The following is a 20,621-nucleotide window of genomic DNA, read 5'->3' as shown; positions in this document are numbered from 1 at the left end:
TCTGGTTTAGTTTGAGTCTTGTTCTCTGATATCTGAGCCATGTATATGGGGAGATCATTTGCGTTACTGTGAAGTTTAACAAATGAATAGCAAGTTACACGTGCAGACATTGACAAGAAGAATTAAGTCTTGTTTCTGTACTCCTAATTCAAAATAAAAATAAAATGACTAGTATTTTACATTTCTAGAAATTTAATAGTCTTACCATTTCTGCAGAAGTGTGTTGGGAATTAGATGTTCAATAATGATCTTCAACAATAGAAATTAGAATGATTTAGCAAAGGGTTTCTGAACTGTATGCTAAATAAGAAACTCAATTATAATATATTTTTTTCATTGTATGCTAGTATATATTCAATCATAGTATATATCTTTCCCATTTGGAACAAATAAGCCATGTTGAATTTTCCTTCTCTGTATATTGTCTGAAATACATAAAGTGAATATGCACATGAGCATAACTGCTAAAAATAAATAATAAAATTGATAAGCCTCTTGAAGCATTGATACCCAAATTGCTTTTCACTAATGTGACTTGGTACCAACAGCTTTGAAACCCTTTGGGAAAAGAATTTTACTAGACCACCTCATTTCAACTACCTCAAAAGATATAGTACTGATTATTTAAAAGGTTGAGTCCACTGTCCTATTTAATAAAAAGTAAATTGAAACCCCACATTGGTGGCTCACTCATATAATCCTTGCTACTCTGGAAACTGAGCTATGAGGATCAAGGTTCAAAACTAGCTCAGTGAGAAAAGTTTGTGAAACAACTATCTCCTCTTGACCACCGAAAATTATAGGTGGAACTCTGGTTTAAGATGTAGAGCACTATGGAAAGCAGTATGGCGGTGCTTCAAAAGGCTAAACATAGAGCTCCCCTATGACCCAGCAATTGACATTTACCCCACCATCCAGAAACAAGGGCATACTAAACCCACTAGCACAACAATGTTCATTGCAGCATTATTCACCATAGCAAAGATATGGAACCAACCAAGATGTCCCTCAGTTGATGAGTGGATCAACAAGTTGTGGTATTTGTACACAATGGAATTCTATGCTGCTGTCAGAAAGAACGACACTGACCCATTTGTTAGGAAATGGAAAGACTTAGAAAAAATATTAAGTGAAGTAAGCCAGACTCAAAGGAACATAGGCTCAATGGTTTCCCTCATTTGTCATAATCAGTAGAAACCTTGGGCTCTCCTAACAGAGAATTGCAATAGAGCAAAACCTTGACACATAAGGCCATATAGTATGACGCTAATTGAAAGGACCTCTAGGATATAGAAACAAAAGCCATATAATGAATGATTGCTGTCCTTAAGGTACTATGTTATCTCTCATCTCTTTTGCTGTCCCTTGGTTATCTCATATTGTTACAATATCTCACTTTGTTATCTGATATATTGGATATATTTGTATTTGGTTATTTGAAATTGAATAGGGAAGGGGAAAAACAAGAGGGGGGGAGGGGGGAGGGTAATGGGGACCAAGACATGTGAAAGGGTATCAATGTATGTGAATTAATGCACCTTCTATCTGGCAAATATCATGTAACCCTTTTATTAATTACAATAAAAAATATCAAAAAAATGAAAGAAAAAAAAAGATGTAGAGCACTAGCCTTCAGTAAAAATGCTTAGGGACAGTACCAAGGCCCTGTGTTCCAGCCTCAGGCTAGCACATAAAAGAAACTAATAAATTAATTAGAATTACATGTTTATAATTTTGATCTATATAGTTACTGCCTTGCTCTTATTTGTCAAATCTAAAGCATTGAAGTCCAATGTAACTTATATAAGCTCCTTCTGTTAGGAGAATATAAAATGAAAGCCTTAAAGGAGAGGGTTAAAAATGAATATGAACCTTTCCTCTTCTTTATCTTTTCTCCAGCTACATCTACATCTACCACTGGCACAAGTCATCTTGTCAAGTGTGCAGAGAAGGAGAAAACTTTCTGTGTGAATGGAGGGGAGTGCTTCATGGTGAAAGACCTTTCCAACCCTTCAAGATACTTGTGCAAGTAAGAAAAGAAATCCTTTCTTTAGCTTATATCCATAACGGCTCATTCCTCATGATTCTGCCATGTCTTGTGAGGTGGTTTGTTGTTACTTTTTCCAATTTCATTGCATTCCGTTGCATAATGCTATTTTATTTATATAGTGTTTTAAAACATTCATACCAATAGTCATCACCTTCTTTGTGGTTTCTGTAATTTTTTTTTCTTTTTTGCTCCTTTCCATATGTGGTTTGTTTTGTTGTTGTTATTGTTGGCTGCCTTTGGTTTTTATCTTGAGTTGTTTGGGGGTTCATTTGGTTTGCTTTTTTGCGTTCATATTTATAATGTTGTTGTCCTCATGGTTTTCCTTTATTGTTACTCAGAAGAGATACTTTCCTCTCTATGCAGTGTATGAATTGAGCTATAAGATAATATTCCTCTCTTACCCCAGTGATCATCAAAAAAGTGAATAGGACAACGAAAGGAAGCAGAAGGACAGAAGATTCTTGATGTTTTTATCATGCTTGGGATCATTTCATTGTTCTACAACCACTGACAAAAAAGAAACTTTAGGTTGATACTACACACAGCAGAAAAATGCAAGTTGCATGTGTTCAAAAATGCATTTAGTGTATGCAACACCAGAATGTGTAGAAGGCAGTGTGTTTTCATATACTATGGACATCTATGAGTCTAGACTATCCTTTTCTTTCCACAAGCCTTAGAAAGCAGTATCAAATCCGTGGAACACCAGTGGCTCAAGCCTATAATCCTAGCACTTTCTGAGGCTGAGATCAAGAGAATCAAGATTCAAGGCCAACTTAGACACAAAATTCTAAGGGCAATACTGTATGTGAGGTGGCCTGTGCTTATCCAAACTATATAGGGGCGTTAAGGATCACAATTCCAGGCCAGCCCAAACAAAACAATTTACAATATCCAATTCAATTGAAAAATCTTGGTTTTGAAGTGCATGTCTGTGTTTGAAACCCTATATCAAAAATAGACAGAATAAAAAGAAGTGGAGGTGAGGCTCAAGAAGTAGAGCACCTGTCTAGCAAGTGTGAAGCTCTGAGTTCAAACCCTAATACCACAAAAGAATAGAAAATTATTAAATGTATTCTCCCTTATCAGGCAGCATAAAACAGTCATAGTGTCAGCATGTTAAATATTTTAAAATATTTAATAGAAACATTAAAGTGCATACTTTTTTTAATTTCCTGGATTTTGAGTTTACGATTTTTACTTATTCGACCTGGAGTTTTTGGTGTCTGTAAGAGATGTTTCATATCATATTGAAATGATGAAAACCATAGCATTGACTTCGTTCTCTACCAATCACTATGTCCAAAGCAAGGTATTTTAAAAGCAATTGCTTTAAAAATATATAGAACACTATACAACTAGCATTCCAGTCTTAAGAAAGCCTTTATTATATGTGTTAGGAACCAAGTGCATCCTACAAGATGTGCATTTCAAAATAGAATCCTAAACCCCAAATGGCATGTTGGAGGAAATGGTTTGCTGAGCGCTGGGCCGTGCAGTGAGCTGCTTGGTAGTCCACAGGGCCTCTCGATTGTAGGCCTGGCCCTTCAGAGAAGTGTCCTTCTTGCTCTTGGAGTATCTCTTAAAAATTAGAAGGAAGCAGTGACTAAAGAAACATGTTTTGGTGGTAGTACAGTTTAATTTTTTGTCAATGAAGGCAGAGAGTTTTGCAAGAGCAAATAGTACGGTGAGAGTACAAAGAAAACCAGAACCAAAGTGTAGAAATTGAATCTCATTTACTAAACATCTCTCTTTTGAATACAGGTAACAATTCAAGCCAAACTCAAAGCATTGCAAAAACTTAAAAGCAAGATCCAAATGAAAGAGTATATAGAACAAATGCCAGATTTGTTTCACGTAGGGATTATGTTTCCTTAATTTTAAAATTAATTGTACAGTTAATTTTAATCATTAAAATTATTCAAATCTCTCTGCTTGCAGTCATTTAAAAGTCATTTTTTTTCCAGTCCTGCACTTGAGCTCAAGATCTGAGCACTGTCCTTTAGACTTTCTCAAGGCTAGAGCTCTACCACTTGAGTCTCAGCACCACTTCCAGCTTTTTTTCTATGTATGTGGTACTGAGGAATTGAAACTAGGTCTTGCTAGGCAAGCACTCTACCACTAGGCCAAACTCCCAGCCCCATTAAAAGTCATTTTGTTTTCATCTTTGATTCCGCTGATTGGCTGTGAATATTGAGCACATATTTATTTTGATAAATTGGGATGAATAGATTTTATAGTTTTTCTGATCAAAACAGAAAATATGAGGTTTACTTATATAGAAAAAACGTTATTTTTCCTAATCATGGGTGGGCATACAATGTAATTTGTTTTAATAAATTTGCTTTAAAAAGCATTTCAGTTATATATTTTATTTCTTCCCCCATTTAAACAATTTTACCCATATTATCTTTGTCCCCTATTTTTTTTACTTCTTAAGAAGGGCATCTGAGACCATTTTGTTTTAATTGTAATAATGAAATCTGATCATTTTTCATCATAGTCTTTGCAAAGATTTACAAGCTGAGTGAGTACATACAATCATTTCTGAGTACCTCTAAGAAGCCCACTAGTGCAGTTATCGTCCAATATTAATTTCAGCTCTTCTGTAGCCCTCCCACGTGCTGTACAGTACATGCAATCACATAAATGTTGTTCATTTGTTCCATGTTGGTATTGGGCCAACAATGGCAATTTTTCTTCACCCACACAGTTTCTCATTAAATGTTAAGTCTAATCCAGGAAAGAAAACTAGGTGGGTTTGTTGTTGTTGTTTTTTCTGAAATCTTAAAGCAAAATATGTGTTATGTCTCTAATAAAGCAGCAAATTTATGATGAGAATCTTACATCCAACAGAATAATTGTTTAGTGGATTATGTTTACCTCCTAGTTCTCAGCAAATTATATCTGTTCTCTACAGATTTTTTTTTCTTCTTTTCCCTTTTCTTTTTATCCTTTTGTTCCCTCTTTTGTAATTAGAAGCTTTTAAGGAACTCTTATAAATTATTATAGGATGTTTTTGAAAGGGAATTTTTGGACAGCTATGATTTCGATAGCTTTTTTTTTCCTGGACCATGGCTTTATTGCTATATCAGAGTAAGCCAGAAGGAAGAATTAGAGTGTGTTTAATATACAAAACAATTTAAATCATTTTTGCTAAATGAAAGTACAAGAAAGAAAAGAAAAGAGAAACAGAAAAAGAAGGAAGGAAGGAAGAAGGGAGGGAGGAAGGAAGGAAAGAGAAAGAAAAAAAGAAGGGGAAAGGACAAGGGAGGAAGGAAGGAAGGAAGGAACAGAGGGAGGGAGGGAGGGGGGAAAGAGAAGGGAAGGTCCCTATATTAAAAACTTTACTAACATTAAAAATAATCACTACTCAGAATTTAAACAAAGTTGTATAATGTGCCATTTCTTATGATAATAATATATTGTTCACAGGACCACTTGACTAGAAACAGAAAGTATAAAAATGTTGCCTTGGCTCACCACAGTACTGTCTGAGAAGCCAGTTCATAGTTTCCATATGGCCCCTTAGTTTAGAGCAAAAACATTTCTGAAGCATGAGCCACATCATTCAAAACCAACTTTATCCCTGACTAAAGACATGACTCAGAAACCCCACAAGGTTGCAAGTTTCCAAGTAGTCTCTCTGGTCACCTAATCCACTGTTGTCTTCTTGGGAGTTAGAGTAGAAAATTTTACAGAAAATCTCTTTTGTCTCTCCACTTAAAATAGGGTGTTCCAAATGGATTAACCATACTACAGTTAAATACTTCTCGGAGGAGAGGTTTGCTGGTTACTTGGATTCTCTTTGGGAATCTGGTAGAAATGTGAGCGGTAGTTCTCATCTTTTATACTTCTCTTCTCCCCATAGTAATTTAAAATTTATCCAGAGGAAAAACATTAGTGACCAGTCCAGATTATATAAACATGAGGAAAGAACCATTGCAGTGTTGAACCACTGAAGCTGTGTCTAGTCGTGTGCTTGAAAGAAACAAGGTCATTTAAACCTGAAATTGTCCAGATTTTCCTCTTTGTTTTCCTTCTTACATGTGTTGTTCTGCACAGCTTCAGTGGAGAGTTATTTTGGAAAAAAATCTAGATGTGATTTTTATAATCAAAAAATCATTTTTAATCAAGCTATGCTTATAAATCTGATATATTGTCCAGTAGGCTGATGTGGCTTTATTGTGAACAGATTAGGATTTTAACCACCTATTTTGATGAATTCTCTTGGGTCCCTTCTTTTTCAACTCTCTAGACAATATCTTCATAACAGAGACTTATATAGGTTCTCCAATTTTCTTACCCCAAGGAATCAGCGAAATTAAATGACTTCACTCCTACCTTAAAACTTATAACTCTAGGGAGGCAAGACTTTTTTTCACCCCCTGTGATAAAAAGGAAATGGTAATATTACATTCCCTCTGTAAACATTGGAAAAATATATACATCTGTCTTAACAGATATTTAATCCCGAATATTTCGTTTTATTTCAAACTAACACTGTTTTTCAATTTATTGAGGCCACCAGCTAGCTTTATAACTTATCACATGACAGACGATTTAAAATCTCTCATCATTACCTTCCATACATGCAAAAACAACAAACCAAACAAACTATACTTGGAAGCCACACTTGAAGGGCATTCCAAACATACACTTTTGATTTGTTATAATTACTATATGAAATTATGGCCCATGTACTTTTTCTTGCCACTTGAGCCACAGCACCACTTCGGCTTTTTTGTGTATGTGGTACCAAGGAATCAAACCTGGGTTTTCATGCATGCTAGGCAAGCACTCTACCAGTAGGCCAAACTCCAGGGCCCTGTATTGTACATTATTAAAATGAACAGAGATAGTCACAAATAACATGTAACTTTAGGAGATAGTTAACACGTTATAATAAATGAAACTTGATAAATGAAATATTAATTAATATTTATCTATGGATTAGCTAGATGCATAGATTTATTGTAAAAACAGAGAAAAGACGAAGTCTCTTCAGTCTCTGGGAAATTACTCTGCTAAAGGAAATGAATAGTTAAAGTGATAAAGCAATAGGAGTGAATATATTCTGAATGGCACAATGCTGGTTATTAAAGCAATAAGAACTTAAGAATGGAAAGAGAAAAGACTGGAATAAGTTAAGAAGACTATAAACATATCTGTCATCCATGGAATCTTTCCAATGTACCAGTCATACACTGACATGGCAGTAATTCTCTGTGTGAAATGCAGTGGCATGCCTACCCAGGCTAGCAGCTCCAATCTAGGATGTAAAATAGACAAAACATAAAACCTAAGTTAGATGGTGGAGCCAATTTATGAGTTCCATGTACCTTGCAATGTCTCATAGGAAGCCGTCATTTCTAGAGTGAGAGAGTGGCACCATGAACCAGACAAGCATTTAGCCATACCATATGGAGAAATTTCATGACTAAGATGCAGCAAGAAAGTCAGAGATGCTGGCTGAGGTTACAATTTTATAAAATATTGTTATTTGCAATATTTACCAGTAACTAGATTCACATAATTAAGCAGAGGAGTGAAGATGCAGACTCACAACTATGTCCTACAAACTCATCATCATAAATGTTGAAAGAAATTAGAAGTAGGTAAAATAGCTCTCGATATTACACTAGAATTTGTTCTAGGGTGTAAGAACATCCTGCAAACATCTCTCCATTTTTAGCCCTGAAAGAGCTGTTTCTTTCACAAAAACACTGTACTTAGCTAGATCAGTTCTCTGTTCTTTGGCAAAATCAAATGGCACTTGTAAATATGGTACATTTGTGGATCTAGACATCGACAACCATATCTTCTATTATTTCTATTTCTTTTTTTGCCTTGTGAGGTGTCTGTTTTTATTTATTTATTTTTATTTTACTTTTTTATTATCAAAGTAATGTATAGAGGGGTTACAGTTACATTTGCCAGATAATAGGTACATTAATTCACTCATTGATATCCCTTCTTAAGTTTTTGTCCCCATTTACCCCTCCCCACCCCTCCCAATAATCTTGTTTTTCCCTTTTCCTTTCCTATTTCAAATAGACAATATACCAGGTAACAAAGTCAGATACAGTAACAATATGAGATTAACCAAAGGGCAACAAAGAAGTGAAGTAACATAGTACATTGAGAACAACAATCACTCAAGACAAAGTTCTTGTTTCCATATACTAGAGACCTACAGGATGACCTAAAGGATGACCTTTAGTCATCCTATATGACCTTATGTATCTAGGTTTTGCGCTATTGTAATCCTCTGCTAGGAGAGTCCTAGAAGTGTACTAATTATTACAAATGAGGGAAACCATTGAGCCTCTATTTCTTTTTTAAAATTTCCCCATGTATATAAAATTCTCCTCTAAGCTCACTATTGATGAGCTCATTGAAACTTGGAAACGTCCACCAAGGTAGATTGAAAGAAGTTCTCTAATTTTTATAGGAACCACTTTAGGGTCAATTTTGCCTGCAGACAGATACATTGATGAAGTGTTTTGAATAACTCATTTCCTTTTCATTACAAAATCAGACAGCAACCAGATTCATTTATTGAGTTCTCACGAGGTAAGCTGTGTTTTCTTGTTGAGGATCAAAAGATGAAGAAACCCATTACTGATTTCTGTCCGGTAGGGACAGGCCATTGTACATAACAGTCATATTTCGAGTAATTGACTTCATTATACATTATTGATGTGCTCCGTGCTCTGAAGGATATTTAGGGAGCTAAGGGAGTGACGAGGGGGAACACCATGTACTCAGAGACTTTGTGGCAGATGAAAGGGTATGTAATTTTCAACTTGACACTTATCTATTTTTCAATAAAATGCACCATTTTGAAATGTTTATACTTAAGGCGAAAGAAACCATTCAAATGCTTAGCCATAAAACCACGATGGTAGAAGAGAGAGGATGACAAAGCTCCTGGGAAATGCTAAACTGTTCCAAGCAACAAGACAGGGCATCCTCCAGAGAGGAAGAGCCTAACACAAATTAGCAGCCAATATGTCATTGTGTCACAATGGCAGAGAGATGTATGGGATGTGGATTGATTCTATATCCAATGAGATTGTTTGACCCCCAATTTAAGGATACATCATGTTGGATAAACACAGGTGAGGGTTTCTGTCTGCAGACCTACATTTCAGAACAAGCTGTGCAAATAGAGCTTTTGGGAAGGGCACCCAAGTTCAAAGCAAGAGGAGTTAGTTTATAAATGCTACCCTTGATAGTTAGGATTATTTTATTTGTCCTAGAACATAATATTTGAGATCCAAGACAAATGTGTGTCTGTGTGTTTTATGTTTATCCATGAATCCTGTGGGGCTACTATATGTATCCTCTTGACTCATGAATCAAAAAATAGTCTCGGGATCATAACAAAAAAGAAAGAGGAGGAAGAGGGATAGCAGCTGAATAGTGATAAGGAAGGATAGTTGGATCTGAAGGAAACATTATTGGAACATTTTTATATTTCATCTTTTCTTTAATGATGTTGGAAAGGGCGCTCTCTTGAGGGACCAAATTTCTTTTGCAGGTGACACTGTAAAGAACCCTAAAATACAAATTAGAAAAGCATATACAAGTCTTCCATAATTTTGCTTAAAGGTTGATAATAGAATAAGATTCATCTTAGAAAAATGCAGACTAATAGTAACAATACATTTGGGGAAAAAAATAATAATCTGCAACACAGATCATCAGCCAGAGAGTAGGCGAGTTCTGGCCAGAGTGCTCAGCTAGCTGAGGGCTGAGAAAAGACAGTGTTTGCAATAGGATACAGCAGAAAAGCAAGCCAGCTCTTGGAGCTGTTGTATTCTTTGCCAACTCAAGTTTATAGAGTGACAGTGCAAGCCTTTGACATCTAACACAAACCTACCCCTTTTTCTCAGTATGTTTGTTGACATTTCTATCTTTTGATATTTGTAAATGTAGATAACAAGTATAAGTTCAGCCCTGCTGTGCAGTTAGCAATAGAAATAGTACAACAACTACTGAGGAAAAGCCAAAAGACAATCGGTACTCTCTCTCACTCTTTTTTTTTTTTTTTTGATGAAACACTTTTAAGATTATCCAAATATTTCATTGTGACTCAAGACCAAAGTGAGAGAAAGTATCATCTGTAGACTTTCTCCCTGCTCCTTGCTTGATCAAAGGATGGCCTAATAAAGAAGAATCAAGAAGGTTTTTTGTGCTTGTTTTTAAAGAACAGAAAGGAAATCTAATAGTTAATAGGTTAGCCATTAAGTGACGAAGGATTTATAAAAGCCAATCCTGTTTAACCAGCAGTTTCTGTATTTATAGAAGTCTGTGAATATATCTGAATATGACTGTAGTCTCCACCAAAAACTAGTAAATAATTTCTTCAATTAGAGTATAAAAATATACCAGACGTGAAACCAATTCTCAAAATACATGCGTCCATGATTGATTTCATGGTAAGCATATTTGATTATTCACACTGTATCATTGATATTAAAATGATTTTTATAGTGGATTAAGTTATTAGATTTGTTAATTTAATTAAACAATAGAATGTGATTGCCAGCACTCCTAAAGTCATCATGATTTAAAAGGTTATAGAGGACTTAATTATTAAGTATTACCTAATTGCTGAAAGAAAAATAAAAACAGTATCTTACAACTAATGCCACGGTTTGATTCATGCATATATAAGCTAGACACATATACTAGGTCACTAAAACCTAGATTCTAGGATAAGGTAAATTTGAACATTCCTCATTTTACTAAAAAAACGAAATGAATTTTATTTCATGTTATAATCAATTTCATGTAATAACAAATGGCACTTGGAGGTCAATGTATTTTAAAACATAGCAGTGTGCTATGTATGTGACTCCTAAGTATAGTCCCTACTTGGGAGGCAGAGATAGGAAGATCACAGGTTGAGGCCAGCCCAGACAAAGAAAATAAATCCTAAAACTGTTAGCAAGATCCTGTTTAAAGAACAAACCAGGAGTGGTTGTCACTACCTACACAGAGTAGGTAAGAGAATTGATGTCTGAGGCTAGATCAGGCACAAAGTTGGATCCTACCTGAGAAATCACTAAAGTAAAAATGAGTTAGGGTTGTGACTGGAGTGGTTAGGCCCTAAAAACACATCACTTCTCCCTGGGCAGAATTCCTGATTTATATATGGTACTGCTTTATGGAATCCTAGATCAACTGGTGTTTCAGTAACAAGATTTAAATGTGAGACAATAGACTCACCCTTAGAGAATTATGATCTTTTTTCCTAATTGCAAACACAATGTCAAGAGCTTTTGCTTGAAGAAGGAAATTTGTGAGCAAGGTTCAGGGAGTTGCTATGGAACATTTTTGGAAGTCTATAGAAGAGCGCTTTGTCCCTAACTATACAGATAAAAGACAGATGGGTAGGATTGACCCGTTCTTGACCATTCCATTCTTTTTGTACTGACCTTTATGGCACTGCAGTCTGAGGAGAGGTTCAGTTTCACACAGTGAAGTACAGTGAGAGAGATCGGGGAGGGAGCAGCATAAGAACCTTGGAAGAAGTCCTCAACCAGAGCCTGGGAAGAGGGAGACATGAAGTGTTCCTAGGAAAATATGCATGCAAGTCCACACACACTGAATTTCCAATCCAGTGAGAATGGATGCAAAACAAAGATCATCTCATCAAGAGTAAATACTGAACGTATTTGTTAATTTATGTATTTATTTAGCGTCAGCCCTAGGGCTTGAAATGAGAGTCTGGTTGCTCAGGCTAGCACTATACCACTTGAGCTACAATTCTACCTCCAGCCTTTTAAAAAGTGAATAGAAATAAGAATCGCACAGACTTTGTTGCCTGAGCTGTTTTTTTTAAATTGTATTTTATTGTCAGGGGAACATATGGAAGGGTTACGGTTACATTCATCAGGTAGTGTGTGCATTGCTTCTTCAACATTGATACCCTCCTTGTGTTCTTCCTCCCCACCCCTCCCATCATCTTGTTTTTCCCCTTCCCTTCCCTATTTCAAATAAACAAATACATATTTGTACAATGTACCAGGCTACAAAGTCAAATACAGTAACAACTTGAGGTAAACTATAAGAGGGAAAAAAGAGAAAAGAAATAACCTCATATTTAAGAACAACAAACATGGGGGCCGGGAGTTTGGCCTAGAGGTTAAAATGCTTGCCTAGCATGCATGAAGACCCGGGTTCGATTCCTCGGTACCACATACATAGAAAAAAGCCGGAAATGGTACTGAGGCTCAAGTGGTAGAGCTCTAGCCTTGAGAAAGTCCAAGGACAGTGCTCAGGCCCTGAGCTCAAGCCCAGGACTGGCAAAAAAAAAAAAGAACAACAATCATAAAGATAAAACTCTTGTTTCATCCTGTATGACCATATGTACATAGCTTTTGAACTATTGTGATCCTCCGTTAGAAGAATACTAGATGTGTACTAGCTTTTATAAATAAGGGAAACCATGGAGCCTATGTTCCTTTGGGTCTGTCTTACTTCACTTACTATGATTTTTTCCAAGTCTTTCCGTTTCCTTATGAATGGGGCCATGCCATTCTTTCTGATGGCAGCATATAGACTGGCTTTGAACCATGATCCTCAAAGCTCAGCCTCCTGAGTAACAACATTATTCTAAGCATGAGCCACTAGTTCCAGGTTTGAATGTAACTTAAAAGAGAATTTCTGTCTTCTAATATGAACAAGGAAACCAAGCTGTTTGTATATATATATTTTTGAAACTATAACAGGTGCTTGGTTTTCATTCAAGTCTATAGATTTAGTTAACAAACTTCAAATTTGCTCAGACTCATACAAAATCATCTTATTCAAACAAGACAACAGCCATATCTCCCCTTCCCTCAATTATCTGATTCTTGTAGCTGTAACCTCTGTATATCAACTTTACAATGACAAGAAAGGGAGAGAGACGGAGGGAAGGAGAACAAGAGAGAGAGAGAAGCAAAGACAGACAGAGAGGGATGGAAGGAGGTAGGGAGAGAGGTAAGGAGGGTGAAAGGATTAAAATTGGTGCCCAGAAGCCCATCTATCAACCTAAAAGCACTTTCTGAGTACTTCAGTTTTCATTCTTTGGTCTCTGGAAAACTTCTTTATATTCAAACAAGAAAAAAGAAAGAAAAGTAAGGAGAGATCAAACTGGTCATATTCTTGTCTTCTAGGAAATTGATCTATTAGATGTTTTACATATGCTAGTATATACAAATCAAAACCCAGTTTCCCTATTCTGTAAGGAACACTTACGTAGAATTCCATAACATCTCTGGATGAACCTCTTTCTTTCTTTCTGCCAGCTTCAATATGGTCAGAGAAGTCTGCAGCTCATGCAACGGAAATCAGTTTTGGGGTTTTTTTCCATTTCAGTTTTCCCCCATGTTTAATTTTTTTCACTGAGGAAAACTTTAAGCATAATAGAACCTAAAATCCAAACAGCAAGATACTGTAGTGGAAGAACAGAGAGTGTTTGCTTCCATAGTCTTAGCTCAGGATCCCTTACAGCTTAAGCTTCAGTACACATACAGATTTATTGTTAAAATGAGGATTCCTCCCTGTCATTCTGAACTGACACTTGAGAGTCTGAATTTTCCCCACATGTTCTAAGGAGATTGCCGACAGTATGGATATGTCAGTCACAATTCGAGTACTTGTAGGGTTTTAGCAGCAGGAAATAACTAAAAATAATTATCACCCAAGTGAAGGTAAAACTGAGCTAAAGGCTAGGTTGGGATCAGATACCACTGCTGACAAGCATTTGTGAACCCCACATTGTTTGAGTGTTAGTGTTCCACATTTTCCCCATAGTCTTATAAACCACTACCTCCATAATGCTAGTTTCCTAGGAAACACAAGAAGTTCAAAATAATTAGAAAATTATTTTGATCCAATTTATGTAGTTAACATGTGCCCTTTAATCACAGATCAGGCAAATAAGAGTACCAGAATGACAGTTTCCTAATAAATGTATTTCTTCTTTAAAGGATCTTGTGAGTCCTAAGATTTCATGGTCCAGAAATAAAATAATAAGGGTATTTACTATCTCAAGTGCACTCTCTCATATATATAAATATACACACATATACAATTTATATTTATCTGTTTTATTTATACAAATATATAAATTATATATTATATTCATTGTGTTCTATATGTAATAGATAGTACATGGTATAAATAAATATATGATACATATATGTATTATATAATATGTAAAATAAATACGTATTGATATATAATTTATATATATTTAGTCTTTGTATCCCTTCCTCTCATTTTTTCTCTCTCTCTTCTATCATCCCCTCTCTCTTATACTACATCCTCTGTCTCCTTATATATTTTACATTATGTTCATAGGAACTATGTACTCAGTAAACATTTTAATTTTATTAAGAATAAGAGATAAAATTAAATGGCATATGACCTGAGTCAAGCTAATATCCTATCTCATCTTTCATATTTGTTTATTTTTCTAGATAGATGTTTTTCTGTTTCCTTCAGAAAATGTATTGAAAGAAAAAATAAACCAGTTTGAAGAGTTCTAAAAGAATCCAATGAAAGATGTTTGTTGTTTAAACTTTTCAATTATAATTGTTTATGATCATAGTTGTACAGCATATTTCTTGTGGGGCAAAAGAGCTGAAATTGCTAATATTTTATGTCATAGATATTCTGCTTGAAGTGAGATACTTCTTGCTCAAATCACATAATAAAATATTTTGGCATTGAGTTTGGCTTGAACAGGAAAGAAGTAGCTTCTGTATTAGGAAAAAACTAAACCAGTTTTATCCATTCCTCTTTGATGTCAGATTGATATTCTTGTTCTTATTTACTCGAGATAGGAGGTTGTTGTTGTTGGTTGTTGTTTTTTTTTTTTTTTTTTGCCAGTCCTGGGCTTGAGCACTGTCGTCCTTGGACTTTCTCAAGGCTAGAGCTTTACCACTTGAGCCTCAGCACCACTTCTGGCTTTTTTTTTTTTCTGTGTATGTGGTACCAAGGAATCGAACCGGGGTCTTCATGCATGCTAGGCAAGCACTCTACCACTAGGCCAAACTCCCGTCCCAGGAGGTTGTTGTTATCAGAGATAAATTATGGGCATATAGGTCCTTTCAGTGGTTGTGATGAATTCTTAAAAATGCCATGTATGAACTAGTCAAGTAAGTTTTTTCACCTGAAGTATATTTGCTTTCTAGAACCCTTGATATTGGGTAAAGTGACTCTAATCTAGAATGCTTTAGATACTGGAATAAACAACAACATAAAAATAGTAACCTAAAGGACTTATTATTACAAAGCCCCACTACATGGCCTTAAAAATAGTACTATGGCAGGTAAATGTATGTGAATAAATAAAATGTAAATTTTGTATAATTTCCATTTGTGTTTTTAACTTAGATGCAAAGTGGCATCACTAAATACTTTTGTTGAAGACTAACTTCTAAAACTTAAAAATGTGCTTGTCTTTGATTTGAAACAGGTGGATAAAATAAGACTTGTACTCATTAAAAACCTACCAACTTTCAACATTATAAATAAGGCTGAATATATAATACCTTTATTAAAAAATAAGGACTGTAAATTTCTTCTCAGTAATCTCTAGAGTACAAAAAGCCTTGACTTTTATTATTTATTATTTTAAGAAAGTAGCTAGGAAACAAGTGCAATGTCAAGTAATAAAAGTTCAAGACCATGTAATGGAAAAGTGACAGAATCACAGGAGCTCTTGTCCTAGTCACTGTTTGAACGCAGCAAGGATAGGTAGAGTTAGAAGGGAGGTTGCGACTCAACATCCAGCCTCACTCTAGCAAGATTTCAGCAAAGGAATCTTTTGAAGACTGAGACACACACCAAAACTTGGTCTCCAACAGTTTTCATGGCACATGGCTACTTCAAATGTCGTGTCTTTTCGTTTGTTCTTTATGTTGTTCAGTACCTGGTCAATTTTAGGAAACTTCATATTCCATAGGAGGAAAAAAAATGCCAGTCTGAAAATTCAGTGTCTTTGGCATTCTATGGCTTATCACATTTTTGCCCTTTAGGTGCCAACCTGGATTCACTGGAGCAAGATGTACTGAGAATGTGCCCATGAAAATCCAAAACCAAGAAAGTATGTTAAAAATAATCTGAAACTTGCTTTCTCCCCAAACTACAGCAACCATCACTACCACTTGGTGCTTTTACAACTCAGTTGCAATAGAATCCCTTTGTGCTAATGATGGTTTTAACCACTCACGGCATCAACCCATTCCCCAAGGTGCTCATGTTGTCTCTCCACACAAGTGGAGAGTGGCCAATCAGCATGGGCTCCTCCCAATACCTCAACAAAGTGATCTAATAGAACCCTAGAACGAGGAAACACGCTCCCTTTGAAAGAAAACAAATATTTAAAATGCTAGGATCCTTCCATTTTGTCCACATTTATCTCCATTTTGGAGAGGATGCCGTGATCTTGAAAGGCCATGATTAGAACAAAGATTCTCTTCCTGAGGGTGAACTCACCAAGGTCAGTCAAATGACACTGAAGGACCTTCTTTCTAGCATATATTCACCTCTTCTCTTTTTTTTCTCTGTTTTTTTTTCTACCATTGTTTTTTGTTTCTTCTCTCAGGTGCCCAAATGAGTTTACTGGTGATCGCTGCCAAAACTACGTAATGGCCAGCTTCTACAGTACGTCCACTCCCTTTCTGTCTCTGCCTGAATAGGAGCATGCTCAGTCGGTGCTGCTTTCTTGTTGCTGCATCGTCCCTCAGATTCACCTAGAGCTAGATGTGTTTTACCAGGTCTAATATTGACTGCCTCTGCCTGTCGCATGAGAACATTAACCAACACCATTGTATTACTTCCTCTGCTCGTGTCTAGTTGGCTTTGAGATAACTGATAGGTGTGTAAGGCTCCGGATGTTTCTGGAATTGATACTGCATAATGTGATGCACACTGACAGTCCATATCAAGAAGTGAAATTATATAATAAAAGCATTTAAAAGTCTCACTTGTATTGGTAAAATAAAAATCATTCCACAGAACAGTCCATCTTCTGTATCTAATGTCAACTTCCTGAAAGGGCTGTTGATACACTGTAATAATTATGCACTTGAAATGATGGTAAGTTCATTTTGGCCCAGTGTGTAATTTATAAAAAAAAAATAAACATCATAAAAAGAGTTCAGATGTTTCTCTTCATTAACCAAACAGTTTGCATGTAGGCATTTTTTTAAAAGTCACTGAGTAAGGAAAATTAAAAACAAACATTTCACAGCAAAGAAAATAGCCTGGTTTTTATTTATGTTGTTTAGGGAACAAGTAATTCTAAGTAATTTGAGACTAGTTTAACCAATTGTTTTCATTTGTTTGCTAGTCCAGGGGCTTTAATTCAGGACCTGAGCACTGCTCTCGACCACTTTTGCTCGAGGCTAGCGCTCTACCACTTGAGCCACAACACCACTTCCAGCTTTATCTGTGCATGTAGTACCATGGAATCAAACCCAGGGCTTCATGCATGCTAGGCAAGCCCACACTCCTGGCCCTAATCAATTGGGGTTTTTCTGTTAATTTGTTTTTTGTCAGTCATGGGATTTGAATTCTGGGCCTTGTCCCTGAGCTCTTCAGCTCAAGGATACTGCCCTAACACTTAGGCCATAGGTCTACTTCCTAACCAATCTTTTTTATGTTAGCATTTCTTTATATGAATATTTCTTCATGTTAGCTTCAAAGGTAATTTTAGGAGAAAAGAGTTACTGTTACTTTTGAAAATATTTTTACTGAGACATAACTCAACTCTAGAATATATATGTGTGCAAATAAGTATATATTTGTACACATTTTTAATGTAAAACTGGGAAAATCAAATAGATGTCTGTGGCTTTGTGACATTTTGAAGATTATTTCTAAAATACCCACTGTACATTGTATTTAATTAAAAGGAGAAATCAACCATGCATTTGTAAAAATCCATTTGTCCTTCTCTTGCAGAGTATCAATACAACCTTTGGTTCTGAATTTTTCAGAACATTGTATTGGAAATGGACTCCATTTAGTTACGCATTTAGATCAAGGGTTAGTAGAGCTTGACTGTAAACACTCAGATAAGAATAAATCTACCATAAAAACAGTCACAGTTGATGTATTTTCTGATATGCATAGCTGCTCTCCACTAAAAATCTAAGTCTTTTATTTTCAGAAAGAAACATTAGGTTATACCTTTCAAGCCCTGTCAATTACTAACCCAGGAAAAATATTTCAAATAGCTATTACACTGCAAATTTCTATCACATTAAGAAATCATGACCCAATCAGTTTAAAGGGCCTTTGTTGTGCTACTTGCTTAGAATCAGGTTATATCAACAACAGTCAAGGAAGTTTAAAAGATCAAATTCTATAGTATATTATAGGGAGATTACACACATAATAATTACTTATTTAAGGAATCGATACATATTTACATATCCTAGGTATCAAAGATAATGTCATAAGCTATTTTCTTTTCTTTCTTTTTTCTTTTTTTTTTTTTTCCAGTCCTGGGGTTTGAAATCAGGTCATGGACACTGACTGTCCATGACCTTTCTCAAGGCTAGAGCTCTGCCACTTGACCCACAGCATCACTTTTCTGGATTTTTCTGTATATGTGGTACTGAGGAATCCAACTTAGGGATTCATGCATACTAGGCAAGAACTCTGTCACTAGGCCATGCTCCCGGCCCTCCATTTTCTTTTATAAAGAAAAAAATAGCAAACTGACATTGCTACACTCTTGAACACAGTCATGGCTATTTGCATAAATACTTAGTTAATATGCATAGATTAATGATTTTAAAGCAGATAGTATGAAAAGTAAAAACTGGAGGGAAAATAGAATTGTATTTCATACATCAGAGACTTTTATTCAAAATGCACATATGAATTCAAACAGTATGGATTTAAGCAAGCCCATGTGACAATACAAATACAATAAAATCATATTTTATAATTTAACAAAATATAACATTTAAGTTATTCTTATATTTTTTGTCATATTGATAGACAATATTGATTGACAATATTGATAGCTGGTTTGGGCAAAACCAAACCAGCAACTTAAAAAAATATATTAAAAATGAAGGTATTTCTCAGAACAACAATGCATTTACATCTGCCAGTGATCACCAAAGAAGATATTTTCATTTTATTTTAGTCCATTTTTCCCCTTCATATGACATTATTTTAAAATAGCCATTCTGTATTTGTGCAGTTCAAAATGTGATTCCTTAAATAAATCATTTAGTAAAGTTGGAATGACACTTTAGGAAGACATCCAGGAAATTAAAATTCCTATTTAATCTGATTTAACAAAGATTGATAAGCAGCACATTTAGGATCCAACTATGTAATGACTGTCCATCACTAATGTTTCATGTCAGAAGAACAGGAGCTTCTAATCAGACATGGCTTTCAAGAGTTCAGTGTCTCACCTTTTATGCCTGGAATTTTCTATTTTTACTTATGCAATCCCCTGTATAGAAGGCAGAAAAATATTTTGCTACTCTAAAAAATATATACTTAAGTAATAATAAAGCCTAGAAACAGCTGGAAGATATTGCCACAGGGATTCACTTTAAAATTTGTTTGTCTTCAGACATCATGTCTGGAAAGCCACATATAAATTTTAAAAGGAAACGGTATCCCCTACTCTTAAAATATTGAAAAAAATACCAACCCATATTTTGAGTTAAAGAAGAACATTCTAAAAGAATGTACAAGTTTAAAGTGTTTATTAACACATAATATACACATTAATTGAATTTGATATAGAAATTCTGGTCAGCATATTCTCTGAGATGTGTATTATTTGTAAAAACTGATTTAAAATATGAAAGAAACAAATGTATATTTCCTAGGACAACTATTTGTCTTGAAATATAGAATATTTATTTTACTTTCCAAGAAAATGTTGTCAGGTTTAGTCAGCTTCACATCTTCAGGTTGTAAAGCACTACATGTGTATGTTTATGTGTGCATGCATGTGAGTACATGTATACATGCATGCATAAGTAATCTATAACTAGCGTATAGACTTAATGGACCAAAAAAAGCAAGAAAAGAGCAAGTGTTTCATACTTAGAAAGACTAACAAATAGCAAGAATTATCTTGAGTTATAGGTTATTTTTAAAACAATCACAATTTTAGAACTTTTAGATCCATTCTGAGAGAAAATTTATCAGGCATTGTTTTTTTTTTTTTGCCAGTCTTGGGCTTGAGCTCAGGGCCTGAGCCCTGTCCTTGGACTTTCTCAAAGCTAGAGCTCTACCACTCGAGCCTCAGCACCACATCTGGCTTTTTTCTATGCATGTGGTAGCGATGAATTGAACCTTGGTCTTCATGCATGCTAGGCAAGCACTCTACCACTAGGCCAAACTCCCGGCCCCTTATCAGGCATTTTTGAGACCTAGGTTACTAGTGCATCAGGTATTTTGTGCATTTCTAAATGTTTTTCAAACCTGCTGAAATAATGTATTTATCCAATATATGTATCTTTGCTGATAATAGAATAAAGACACATCATGTATGACAAACTTGTCCAATATTACAACT

The 20,621-nt window shown here is 35.3% G+C and overlaps 1 protein-coding gene across 6 annotated transcripts in view; it reads left to right on the top strand.

The window, feature by feature from the left end:
• The window catches only part of Nrg1 (neuregulin 1), a 995,737-nt gene that overhangs the window by 957,718 nt on the left and 17,398 nt on the right, over nucleotides 1-20,621 (top strand). For 4 of the 6 annotated variants that reach the window (XM_090353943.1, XM_090353941.1, XM_090353940.1 and 1 more), the window contains exons 2-3: nucleotides 1,900-2,029; nucleotides 16,665-16,723. In XM_090353943.1, coding sequence (XP_090210069.1) covers nucleotides 1,989-2,029; nucleotides 16,665-16,723 — 100 coding nt within the window. In that variant the 5' untranslated portion in view covers nucleotides 1,900-1,988. Of the gene's footprint in view, nucleotides 1-1,899; nucleotides 2,030-16,095; nucleotides 16,164-16,664; nucleotides 17,342-20,621 lie in introns of those variants that run through there. The other 2 variants (XM_090353945.1, XM_090353942.1) reach the window with 2 other exon arrangements.

This window comes from Megascapheus bottae, chromosome 20, assembly GCF_031878675.1.
Source record: "Megascapheus bottae isolate mThoBot1 chromosome 20, mThoBot2.hap1, whole genome shotgun sequence".
Lineage (NCBI taxonomy): Eukaryota > Metazoa > Chordata > Mammalia > Rodentia > Geomyidae > Megascapheus > Megascapheus bottae.
Note: the sequence above shows the minus strand (reverse complement) of the source record. Positions and strands in the feature narration are given on the sequence as shown.